General features: G+C 40.6%; 1 protein-coding gene across 3 annotated transcripts in view; it reads right to left on the bottom strand.

Moving 5' to 3' along the window:
- ythdc2 (YTH domain containing 2) overlaps window positions 1–11,891 on the bottom strand; it is a 188,957-nt gene extending 177,066 nt beyond the window's left edge. Inside the window, exons 1-4 of one of the 3 annotated variants that reach the window (XM_078566322.1) lie at window positions 11,813–11,891; window positions 5,946–6,109; window positions 1,593–1,683; window positions 200–396 (exon numbers count right to left, since the gene is read on the bottom strand). In XM_078566322.1, the coding sequence (XP_078422448.1) occupies window positions 200–396; window positions 1,593–1,683; window positions 5,946–6,102 (445 nt within the window). In that variant the 5' untranslated portion in view covers window positions 6,103–6,109; window positions 11,813–11,891. Of the gene's footprint in view, window positions 1–199; window positions 397–1,592; window positions 1,684–2,214; window positions 2,372–5,945; window positions 6,110–11,812 lie in introns of those variants that run through there. The other 2 variants (XM_078566327.1, XM_078566335.1) reach the window with 2 other exon arrangements.
- Window positions 11,892–13,719: the final 1,828 nt, after the last annotated feature.

Raw genomic sequence — 13,719 nt, 5'->3', positions numbered from 1 at the left:
AAAAGTTATAGCCATTGATGAATTTTCAACAACATAAACATCAGAATGCTAACCCTGTAAGTAACCCCGTCTCCACCTGCTAGTTTTGGACACTGCAAAACGTGACCAACCTAACATTAGTTTTAATGTTTTTAAAAATCCTGAGATAAACCTGCCTAAATGTATATTTCCTCCCTCCAAAATGAACAGTAACACATACCTGCTTCAACAGTTAATGCATTCCCTCGTTCAGTTTTGGGTAAAAGATCTGTGCGCTCTTTATTAGTCACAGGAAACCTCTGAATTAGATTGCGTATAGCATGCTTCATACTGTGAGTTAGTGTGCAGGTCATGACAGCCTGAGCCATCTCGGAGCCATCTTTCTTCTTTATTGTAAGAAACCTGTGTGCCCCTTTACTGAAATGAAAGGATCAATGACTATTTCTCAAACAACTGTAAAAGGCAAAGCACTGTAAACATAAAAGAAAAGGGAACTTTGATGCATGAAAAGTAGTTTTTTCACTGTAGTATGGCTCTCATGAAATGTGGACTAAAATAGTCATTAATGGAAAAATGTTAAACCAAAAATAAAAATTGCTCATAACATATGAAACAAATCATTTTGTGCAGCTAAACCACAGTACTGTAATACTTGTGGAAATGTCCTGCACTTTGTTCTAGCCAATGAGATAGGAAACCTCTGATCCATCCACAACTTGATATCAGACAAGCAGCTGGATAGATCGAAGGGATGACAGCGAAGTACAGTTGAAATGTGAAATGTGACCAGTATGGAAGCTGATTCCATGCTTAAAGATAACATTGACAAAGGGCAAACTAAAAAATAGTTGTGACACTCGAGGATGGAGGCCTCAGCAAACCCAAAATGACTGGCAGGCAGGAGAACTCTGCAGAATACTAATGATATATAGTGGCAAGTAGAACGGAACCATATGGCAGTGGTATATTAAGGTGAATAGAGAAATTGCAGAGGAGAACGGAATGGTCAATCATAATGAAAGCCTTGAAAAGGTCACAACCCAAGGCAGAGTAACTATGCTATCTTCACCAAGGACTTAGTCGGTGGCTTTAACTGAAGAGTTATTTCCTACGCACAGAGACAAAGGTGACTAACTCCCACAAAAATAGCAGTTTTGTTGTGGAATGTTGGGGTATGGTAGTGAGTTCTTCAGTGCGGAGTAACTAATCCATTTGTTTTTTTGCTGACAGATGTTTGATTTACAAGTTGGAAATTGGCCATTTTGGTTGAGTTAATTTTGGAGGATTTATTCAGCTTGTTGGAGCTATTAAATTGCAACAATCTTTCCATTTCTTTTATACATCAAACAGTATTTTTTTTTAAAACAGTAATTGATCTATTTTCACATGTATTTTCCATTTTTGGTCTAAAATAGTGGAAAAGATTGAAAATGATTAAATGTGTAAATTTGAATGCAAAAATATTAAAACATTTAAATATAAAAGCATCTCAACTGTGCTCTGCTCAGGTTCCAAGACTGCATCATTTATCCTGTACAATGTATTCTGTAAAACTACTAGAGATATACGATAGCATGTAAGCATCAAACATGTGCCAATTCTTTGCAACTCACCCTTTGCTTTTAGAGATCAGGCCAAGGGACTGAGCAAGGCGATGGATAAATGCCCTTTCTGTACTTGTCAAGGAAGATGGAAATTCCATTTCTAGAAGAAAAAAAACTGATCAGTTGTAACTGGTGCAATTGTCAGTTATGTAATATTTTATCTACCTTTCACAATTTGAAATTCTTTCAGTACACAATCACAGCAAGAGACACTACTGCATATTATTAAAACTCCAAACTTTCAATTAATGGTGAAACTCCTCAGTCTTTTTCATTAATTCATCCTGGCTTTTAAGTAGCAAAGGACCTTCCCTAAAAAGAAAGTTTACTATACAAGAGCAATAGCCTCCACAAACAGGACACCTGTTGTCAATAAAAGAAATGGAAGCAAAGCAAAACTTAAAATCAATTCCAAGTTGGTAATCTTATCTTGAGATTCAGATGATGAACTGCTAGAACTTTGGCCTTCCAGACCTTGAGGATATCTTAACCATTAAATAGGATTATTGCCCAAGCATTAATTTTCCTTTCTACACTCATTCCAAAGTTTTTTCACCTTTCTAGTATTTACTTTTAGGTTCTTTTGTTGTGCACCATTCCCCCGTCAAGAGCTTTGGCTGCCAACCTGCACTTGTTGCATATCAACACTGCCCTGTAATAGGCCCTCATCCTCCACTTCCAATAATGCATGCAGATGAGATGCCCCAGACGGATTCATAGCGATTTTCTATTTCTTCCTGTAGACTTGTGGTTCTCCTGTCCTGTGACCTGGCTGCAATCAAAACTTGCTGTATCAGAAAAACAAAGCAACATTTCCTGGAAAACCAATGTATGCAAGATATAGTACAAATGTACTATATGTCATGTACAAGTGTCAAATATAAACTTGACAAGAGACTAAAAATAAAAACTTCGAAAACTCCCTCAGTTTTCACAGACTGGTAGGAATAAAAAGATAAGAATGTGTAGTAATTAGAAAAGATAATTATAAATAACAAAAAAATACTGAGGGAAACCAAGACAGTGCATCTGACCACGATCTTTCAAACATCTCTAGATATTGAAATTGTGTCAGAGGAATGTACGTTCCAGCAGAGTCATGTGTAGCCATAGACTGGTCATTTCATTCATTGGATATGTACGTCGCTGGCTAGGCTAGCATGTTTTGCCCACCCTTAATTGCCCTTGTTCAGAGGCTGTGGCTCTGGAGTCACATATAGGCCAGTCCAGGTAAGGACAGCAGATTTCCTGAACGACATTAGTGAACCAGGTGGGTTTTTAATGACAATCAGCATTGGTTTTGTAGTCATCATTAGGCTTCTAATTCCAGGTTTTTATTGGATTCAAATTTCACCATCTGCTGTGGTGAGATTCGAACCCAGGCCCCCAGAACATTGCCCTGAGTCTCTGGAATATTAGTCCAATGACAATACCACTATGCCACCACCTCCCCTAATATCAGTAATAAGCAAGCTTCCAAAAGCATAATACAGGTTAAAATTAATACTCACAATATGGATTAATCAAGAACAGCTAGTGCTGATATTTAAAAGGTAAGGCATGTGACAAGTTGACAGAACAAAAGTGGGGAGTTTCTGATGAAAGATCATGACCTGAAACATTAACTGTTTTTCTCTCTGATGCTGCCAGACTTGAGTGTTTCCAGCATTTTCTGTTTTATTTCAAAAATAGGGAGCATGGTCTACTGCAAAAACTGATCAATGAATTAATTGGAATTCATAAGTTTAAGGTAATCACAAAGAGAAATGGTGAGAAGAATTTCTTTTGCACGATTGTTAGGACATGGAATCTTCTACCAGTATCAGTACTGGAAGAAAAATTTAGTAAATATGTATTTGCAAAGGTGCAGGACAGGTTGATTTTTTTTTTAAAATAAAACCAGTGCTGAAAGCAGAATTCATAATAACTTCCAATCTAAAGTTGATATTTTGTAAACATCTTAAAAGGAAAAAGATAAGGAATAGATCTAAGTGGATAGTTCTTTCAGAAAAGCAGCACAGGCCAAAAGGTTGCATGCTTACATGTAAGCTTGGCTCAGCTGGCAACACTCATCTAACTCAAATGGGTGTGTTTAAGCCCAAAAGGTTTGAACACATAATTTAAGGCTGATGCTTCAGTGTAGCATGGAAGGAATGTTTCAGTGCAGGATTGAAGGTGGTTTTATACCTTAGGTGAGATTTTAAACTGAGGAACTGACTGCCAGCTCAGAGTGGAGCGAGCTTATAATTATAACACCTTTTTTAATAATGTTTTGCTAATGTCACACATCACTGAAATGAAATGGTGCAAATTAATCCTTTTGAGTATCAAATGTCTTGAAATTTACATGTTTGTTAACTGCCAAAATGCTATACAGCCAATAAAGTACTTCTAAAGTGTAGTCATCGCTGCAGTGTAAGAAACTCTCAATGCTTACATGCTCTGCGCACAGTGTGGTCTCCTCTACATTGGGGGAGACCAAATGCAGACTGGGTGGCTGCTTTGAGGAACACCTTCGCTCAGTCTGCAAGCGTGACCCTAACTTTCTGGTCGCTAGCGATTTCAATTTGCCATCTTGCTCTCATGCTCACATTTCTGTCCTTGGCCTGCTACAATGTTCCAGTGAATCCCAACACAAGGAGGAACAGCACCTCATCTTCCAATTAGACACTTCACAGCCTTCTGGCTTCAACATTGAGTTCAACAACAAAAGGCCATGAACCCTGTCCTCCATTTTGAATTTTCCCACAGCAAGGCCCCACAAACATCAGTAAAACAGATTATCTGGTCACTATTGATGTTGATTGAGACAAATATTGGTCATCAGGGAAAATTCCATTGTGCTTTGAATAGTCCACTTGACAGGGTGAAAAGGGTCTTGTTTAGCACCTCATCCAAAAAACAGCACCTTCAACAGTGCAGTACTCTGTCAGTATTGTACTGAGGTGTTAGTCCACATTATGTGTTTTAGTCTCGAGTGGGACTTGAACCCACAATTTTCAGACTCAGAGGCAAGGATGCTGCAACTGAACCAAAGATAGACACAAGAGATCCTACAGCAATATTCAAATGGCAAGGAATTTCCCTGGTACACTGACGAACGTTCCTCTCTCAAATCAACACAAGAACAGATTAAATGGCTATTCATTAACATTGTGCACTGCTAGGTCCCACAAACAAACTAGCTGCCATGTTTGTCCATCTAATAACACTAACTGCATCATGAATCCATTGATTATAAAGCACCATCTTGACTTGGGAACATATTGCTATTCCTTCACTGTCACTGGGTCAAAATCTTGGAACTCCCCTCCTAACAGCACTGTGGGTGTATCTACACAAAATGGACTGCAGGAGTTCAAGGCAGCAACTCACCACCACCTTCTCAAGGGCAATTAGGAATGGGCAATAAGTGCCAGCCTAGCCAGCAACGCCCACATCCCATGAATGAATAAAAACTTGGGATGCCCTGAGGTCGTGTTAAGGGACTAAATAAATTCAAGCTCCTTCCTTTAATAATAGTTCCAAGAAAGCAATAAGGAAATTTAATTTGTGACGCACATGGTTTAAGCAAAATATTTGACAGTAACTTAAATATAGAATTTAGCTTACAAATGATTTAATTTTGTTTTAATCAGACAATATGAAATTAAAAACATTATTGAACAGCTATTTCAAACCTATCAAGTTTCATTATACAAATATTAACACCAAAGAAAATCAGAATTTAAGAATGGTTATAGTGGAGAAGGCGGTCATTAAGTCTTTCATGTCCATGCCAGGTCTGTGCAAGAACTCAGCTAGTCCCATTCCCCCATCCTTTCCTCAGAACACTGCTACATGTATGCCCATTCCATCAGCCTGTCTATGTCCTCTTGAAGTTTCTAATCTTTCTCATAGTTCACAATACTTCCAAGTTTTGTGCCATCTGGAAACTTTGAACACCCAAGTCTAGATCATTAATATAGATCAAGAAATGCAGTGGTCCTATTACCGACACCCAGGGAACCTCAGTGTATACTTACTCCAGTCTGAAAAGTAACGTACCGCTCCTATGTTTCCTATCACTCAGCCCATCTTTGTATCCATGCTGCCACTGTCCCTTTTATTCCATGGGCTTCAACTTTGCTGGCAAATTATGTGACACTTTATCAAATGCCTTTTGGAAGTCCATGTACAACACAACAACGACATTACCCTCATGAACACTCTCTGTTACCTCATCAAAAAACACAATCAAGTTAGTTAAACACAATTTGCATTTAACAAATCCATGCTGTCTTTCCTTCATTAATCCACACTTGTCCAAGTGAAAGTTAAAAAAAAGAATTTCAGCAATAAATGCACTGTTACTGCATCCACCTTTTTGATCACTGTAACGGAACCTCTCTAAGGCGATGTTCACTGCAATTTTAACTTCTTCATCAATCCGGATATCCTTAAATCCTTTGGCTTTAGATGAAGCTTGGCTTGACTGGGCACTCCCAGGTCGTGGGGATACACTTGTAGGCCTTGACATATTAGGTCTAAGGAAACAAGAATGATGTTGAAATTTTCTCAAGAAAAAAGTATCTTTAATTCTACACAATATGAAATAACACAACTGATTTAAAAACTACGAATCCTACCTGTGCAATTGGGCTGAGTTTTACTGTTCAAAATTAAATTTAATTGATAATTCACAATTTTGGACCAACATGTTTCATCATTTTTAGCATATACAATGTTTCCTAATTTCACATTTCTTATATTATAAAAAAATCACCAGTAGCACATTAAATATGTTCAGCAGTACACAAAGCAAAACTTACCTTAAATGCTCAAACACAGTTTTCCCTGGCTAGAGAATCTAGAACTAGAGGGCATTTTTTTTTATTCTTTCATGGAATGTGGGTGTCACTAGCAAGGCAGCATTTGTTCCCATCTCTAATTGCCCTTAAAGGTGGTGGTGACCTGCCTTCTTGAATCGCAGCAGTCCATCTGGTGCAGGTACACTCCCAGTGCTATTAGGAAGGGAGTTCTCAGTCTAGTAGGTTTTTTTCAACTTGGTCGTTCCCTCATCCCCTACCACAGGCCTAATCAGGCAGATATGCCCCTCAAGACTCCACCAGCTTAGTCAGTAATGGTACTACCAAGTAACTCTTCGTGTTGGACATTGTAATCCCCCACCCAGAGTATATTATGTGCCCTTGCTACCCTCAGTGCTTCTTCCAAGAGGTGTTCAATATGGAGGAGTACTGATTCATCAACTGAGGGAAGGCAGGGAAGGAAGGAGGTGGCAACTAACAGGTTCCCTTGCCCACGTTTGACCTGATGCCATGAGACTTCATGAGGTCGGGAGTCAATGTTGAGGACTTCCAGGGTAACTCCCTCCCTATCGCATACTAATGTGCTATCACCTCTGGTGGGTCTGTCCTGCCAGTGGAACTTGACCAACCCAGGGATGGTGGTGCCTGAGACATTGGTTGCAAGGTATGACTAAGTCAAGCTATTGCTTGACTGTTCTGTGGGACAGCTCTCCCAATTTTGGCACAAGCCCCCAGATGTTAGTAAGGGAGGACTTTCCATAGTCGCTTGTTAGTACAGAACTTGATTATTACTGAAAAGAGACATATGCTGTCGCAGCTTTTGATATTGCATTCATCAGGACAAACGCAAGAATGTCAAATTTCAAAGGGAGCAACAATTTCTACTGCATAAGAAAAGTGCTGCTCATTTGGCAAGTCAACTCTGGTCAAGTGGCTGCCATGGCAGATTCTCCATCACAACACCTTGACAGTGAGCATCGTCTTACCAACAAATCACCCTTTCCTCATGCAGTCTAAATTGTTTCTCCCTTTGAAATTTGGCATTCTTGTATCTGTGCTAATAAGTGCAATATGAAACGCTTCGACAGCATACATCTCTTTTTCAGTAATACTTTGCATAGTTTCAGGATAAAAAATGATGGCTAGTTTGGATTCAAATGAAGAGAAATTTCTTCACTCGGGGGTGGTGAATCTTTGAAATTCTCTACCTGAGGGCTTTGGATGCTCAATTGTTCAGTATATTCAAGTTAGAGATCAATAGATTTTTGAACTCTTAAGGGAATCAAAGGATATGGGGATAGTGCAGGAAAGTATAATCAGGTTGAGGATCTGCCATCAATTTTATTAAATGGCAGAACAGGGTCAGGGGCCCATATGGCCGACTTCTTGCTCCTAAGCCAAACATTTTCCCTACAACCCTTACCCCCAAATGAAGTCTTCAGCAGTTGATGACTATTTTCTTCACCACACTATGGATACCATCCAAATGAAAAAAAAGGAGGAAAGAGATAAACAAAATTGAAGAGAGAGGAGAAAGAGACTGAGAGACAGAAAATGAAGAACAAGGGCAAAGAAAAAAATACAATCAGAACAGGTAACAGAGTGACCATATTCTCTGGCTTACGTAATAGCACAGTAAATCAATCAGTATTATTATTTTTTTTTTTAAAAAGGTGTAGGGTACACACTTCTCCTTGCTACCAGTTGTCACAATTTTTGGTCATGCTTTTTTGTCACTATTTCCCATTCAATTTTGCTACGTCAACCATCACAATGTGACTGCAAGCTCTGACCATTTGATGACTTAGGAGTAAGTTTCTAAAGTCTCTCTCCCAAGTCAGTTGCCATTTTCAATATCATTCTATCAATTGATTGTGGATAACACCACAGCAAATGTATAATGTCAGCTTTTGTCTATCCAGACTATTTTGATTTGTCAGTTCAAGGGGTTGTTGGGGTTATTTGTGGGCATTGCCTCGTGCACACACAGGCACGTGGAGTACTGGAGCATGCGCCACAAATGCGACTGCCAATGTTTGGTGGTGGCCCAACTGCAAAGTTACCCTGGCTAGAGAGATTGTTTCCATGAGGGATGGAATGGGATTGACGGAAAGGATGGGGAAGGCAAGGGAAAGATGGAAGGAATGGGATGGGGATGGCATGGGAAGGTTGGAATAGCATGGGATGGCGATGGCATGAGAGGGGTGGATGAGATGATGGAACTCATTAAGTGTAGCAAAATGGCAGGAACAATTATTTGAAGTTATTATTTGTTTGAAAGCTATTGGGCGCTAAAAATGAAGATTCACTGGATTTGAATGTAAAGTTTTAGAAAAGCTGTCAGGTGATTCAAAAGAATACATCAGCGTTGATTCTATAGAGGAAGAACATGATAATAGTCTATACCCTCCAGTTTCTATACAGTCTAACTCCAACGGGCATGCCACCACACAATCCTAGGCTCAAGGAAGGAGCAGTTATAATGTTGCTACAAAACTTGAATCCTAAACAAGGACCACAAGATTGCCAGTTAGGAAGCTGTTTTCTTTGATGACAAATGCTGAAATTATAACAGGCAGATTTCACGGAAATAGAATGTTTATTCCCCGAATAATATTGAGCCCATGAGATGTCAACCTGCCCTTTCAACTCACGAGTAAACGGCTCCCAATTGGGTTTTCAAATTCTATGACTACAAACAATTCAAGGCCAGACTCTTGACAAAATTTGAATTTCTATTCTCAGATCTGTTTTTACACATGGACAGCTTTATGTAGCTTCCCCCCCAACCCGAGTAAAGGTTTTGGTTTTGTTGAAGCCTTAGGTGAAAGAATCACTAGAAATCCTGTATTTAAGTAGTGCTGTTGCAATAAAGATATTAATTCACTGCAAATGTTTCGTGGTTTACCAGACTGATTCCTGGGATGGTAGGACTGACATAGGAGGAGAGATTGAATCGATTAGGTTTATATTCGCTGGAGTTCAGAAGAACGAGGGGGGATCTCATAGGAACTATAAAATTCTAACAAGACTAGACAGGGTAGATGCAGGAAGGATGTTCCCGATGGTTGGGGAGTCCAGAACCAGGGGTCACAGTCTGAGGATACGAGGTGGGCCATTTAGGACTGAGATGAGGAGAAATTTCTTCACCCTGAGTGTGGTGAGCCTGTGGAATTCGCTGCCACAGAAAGTAGTTGAGGCCAAAACATTGTATGTTTTCAAGAAGGAGTTAGATACAGCTCTTGGGGCGAAAGGGATCAAAGGAGATGGGGAGAAAGTGGGAGCAGGCTATTGAGTTGAATGATCAGCCACAATCATTATGAATGATGGAGCAGGCTCGAAGGGCCAAATGGCCTACTCCTGCTCCTATTTTCTATGTTTCTATGGGTCTCTGCTAACTTATATTAGTCTCTCCACTTATGGAGACAAGCCTCCTTAAAACCTACCTTTGAAACTAGTCACATCCACTTGCTCATTTTGCTGCTTAGAAATGTCTAAATGTGAAGCACTTTGCCCTTTGGTTTCAAACAACTTTCAATAAATATCCTTAGCACAGTTTAGAGCCTAGTCTCTGCACCGTAACCGGAAGGGCTTTCAAAAGTCTAACCAACGGCCTGCCAAACTAGATGAATTCATAGAACAGTGTGAGGGGTATAGACAGAGTAAATGCGAGTAGGCTCTTTCCATTTAGATTAGGAGAAATAAACACGAGAGGACATGGCTTTAGGGTGAAAGGGGAAAGGTTTAGGGGGAACATTAGGGGGAACTTCTTCACTCAGAGTGGTGAGAGTGTGGAACGAGCTACCATCTGACGTGGTAAATGCGGGCTCACTCTTAAGTTTTAAGAATAAATTAGATAGATACATGGATGGGAGAGGTCTGGAGGGTTATGGACTAGGTGCAGGTCAATGGGACTAGCGGAATAATACTTCGTCACAGACTAGAAGGGCCGAATGGCCTGTTTTCTGTGCTGTAGTGTTCTATGGTTCTAGTTACAGCATAGAAGGGAGGCCATTCAGCCCATCATGTCCATGCTGGTTCCCTGCAAGTGCAACTCAACAATTCCCACTCTTCTGTCTCTTACCTGTAGCCCTACAATTTTTCTATTTCAGATAATTATCCAATTCCCTTATGAAGCCACAATTGTATCTGCCACCACAGTCATGGGCATTCTAGATCCTAACCACTCACTGCCTAAAACAGTTTTCCCTCATGTTGCATTGCTTCCTTTACCAATCAACTTAGAATCAGTACACCTTAGTTCTCGATCCTCTGCCAGAGCTACACATGGTAACAACTTCAGGTGGCATTAATAAACCATAAAAAGACATGCATACTGAGCCAAATTATCACATGCAAGGAAGGACCACTAAGTTATTTGGCAAAACACAAAAGAGAATGCGATACCAGAGGCCGATCTCAAATCTTTCATTTCAAATGGTTCAGATAATGTCATAAACCACAGCAGCAAAACCTTAGTGATTTTGTAGCTGCTACTTCAACCACTGACATATTTTAAATAACTCCAGAATACCTTTGGGGACATAGGAAACAAAGAGCAATGCACTTAATTAGAAAAGCAAGGACAAGACGCCAATTTGTATTGGCACTCCAAAAACACTTACTATCTGGAATTCTTAATTTGGTATTTTGCACCATTCACATTGGTCAATACAATGAAGTCATGATGCTGCATATGTAATGGGAGCTGGAGACTCGAAACGTCAAAAGAAGAAATTTACACATCTGGTGAGGAACCTACCTGCCCCCCTGTTGGAGATTTCTCTTAAAGGACATTGACCTTAGTTATGCAATTATATCCTAACTGTGGCGTCACATCAGAAACTGCTCTGTTGTGGTGAAACAAATATATATGTTCTCAACTATTTATACTGAAATGAGATCACTTCAAACCCAAATGATGATCAATCAGAACAGGACAAACCTAGTCTGAAGCCAGTAGATACGTTACTACTGCATTCAAAATCAACCTGTTTGAGATGTTGGGTATTGCCAGTCATGTAAAAAGGTGTCACATTTCATGGCGTCCCATGTACAATATTATGCAATATCCAACACTCTTGCAATATCCAGGTGCAAGAGTACAAAAACCGTGCCTCTCCAACCTCCATTCTTCCCGCCACTCCCCCCAACATTTTACCCTTAAGGGGTAGGCGAGGTCACGGGTTAGGGGTCAAAGCCTTGCAGGTGAGAACTCGATAAGAAAACCAGAAGCGGCTGGAAAAGACTCGCCACTACCGGAGGCCGCACCACTCGCCTGTTCTTCAGCGGAGTCCAGAGAGACGACAGTCGGCATTACCGACTGAACACAGACAGGCCGGCGAGGCATCAGCCGCGAATATATAAACCAATTTGTCTCGTTCAAAGAGAAAAGAGATCAGGTGGTCTCCGTCCGCTCACCTGTCGCTTTCGCACTCGCACGGCCGCGGCCCGCCCGCCCGCTCGCTCCCACCGACCTGCGCGAGATCGCACCGCCCACTCACGTGATCGAAGGAAGTTTACTGGCTGCCGGCTCGAGCTTGCCTGCTTTTTGAACCCCTCCTTCGAGCTTCACTTCTGATGGAGGAAAGATATGGTAAGATATACAGTGGGGGGGGAAAATGAAAATCCTAAAGAAACAACAGAGCAAAAGCAAAATACTGCAGATATTGGAAATCTAAAATAAAAGCGGAAATACTCAACAGGTCAAGCAGCATCTGTGGAGAGTGAGTTAAAGTCTCAGGTTGACCTTTCATCGTAACTGAGAAAAGATAGAGGAGTTGGGGATAAACAAAATGCCTGTGATAGTTAGGGTTGCCAACTCTGGCTGGACAGATTCTGGGAGATGTTACATACCTTTAACTGCCCGTCCCTCAGACTCCTGCCATTGGTCTCTCAGCCAGGTTGAGAGCAGCAGATCCTGGGGCTGCCCCAGGCCCTCACTCACTATATTTCAGGTTGACCCCTGCTTCTGCCTTGCCTGGGAATGAGTGACCTTTCGGCAAAAACGAACCGGGCAGCACTCCCCATCTGCACTCCTCCCATCTCAGAAGAGAATTCCTAAATGCGCCTGATCCTCAGGCATACTACTATTTTTGGCAACTTTAAAAGCCTCTTCCTTTGATCTAATATAATCTTTAGCTTCTTTGTTAGCCACAGTTGACCCACTCTGTTGAGTTTTTGTGCCTTAAAGGAATGTATATTTGTTGTAAACCATGTATTAATTCTTTAAATACTAGACATTGCCTGTCTACCATCATACCTTGTCATGTATTTTCCCAATCCTCCACAGCCAACTTGCCCTCATACCTTCATAGTTTCCTTTGTTTAGATTTAAGACCCTAGTTTCAGATTGAGCTACATAGAATTTTCCATTAAGTTTGAAATCTTTCATATTATGGTCACTCTTCCCCAAAGGTTCTTATACAAAATTATTAATTAGTCCCTTCTCATTGCATAATACTGGATCTAAAATAGCCTGTTCCCTCATTCATCCCTCAACATACAGCTTGAGAAAACCAACTCGTATACATTCCAGGAATTTGTCCTCCACAGTATTAATGCTCATTAAATTTACCCAGTCTATAAGTAGATTGAAGTCACCCACGATTGCTGACTTACCATTGTTACATGCACCTCTAATTTCCTGATTTATATCATGTCATACATTACCACTACTGTTTGGTGGCCTGTAAACAACTCTACCAATGTTTGCTGCCCCTTGCTGTTCTTAGCTCCATCCAAACAGATTCCACATCTTGTTCTTCCAGTCTAAGATCCTTTCTCACTAACATACTGGTCTCATCTCATTATCAGCACTACTCCAGCTCCTTTTCCTTTTTGCCTGTCCTTCCTAAACGTCAAATATCCTTGAATATTCAGTTCTCAACCTTGGTCACTCCGCACCCACGTCTCCATAATGGTAATTAGATCATACCTGTTTACTTCTATTTCTGCCATCAATTCACCTACCTTGTTGAAAATGCTGCCTGCATTTAGATAGAGTGCCTTTTTAACATTATTCCGTATTTTGACTCTATTTGATGCTGGCATTTGTTTCTGCTGCCTTCCACTTTTTTTTTACTACTTTCTACTTCCCCTTATCAGTTTTTTTCCCTATCTGAATTCCCTCTCAGGTTCTCATCCTCCTGACAAGCTAATTTAAACCGGCCCAACAGCACCAGCAAATCTCTCTGTGGAGAAATTAGTCCCGGTCCTGTTAAAGTGTAATCCTTGTATAGGTCCCTATGCCCCAGAAATCTGAAGCCCTCCCTCCGACACTATTTCTCCAGCCTCGTGTTCATTCGCTCAATCCTGCTATTTCTATA

Source organism: Cetorhinus maximus, chromosome 2 (assembly GCF_964194155.1).
Source record: "Cetorhinus maximus chromosome 2, sCetMax3.hap1.1, whole genome shotgun sequence".
Lineage (NCBI taxonomy): Eukaryota > Metazoa > Chordata > Chondrichthyes > Lamniformes > Cetorhinidae > Cetorhinus > Cetorhinus maximus.
The sequence above is the reverse complement of the archived record's forward strand: the minus strand, read 5'-3'. Positions and strand labels throughout refer to the sequence as shown.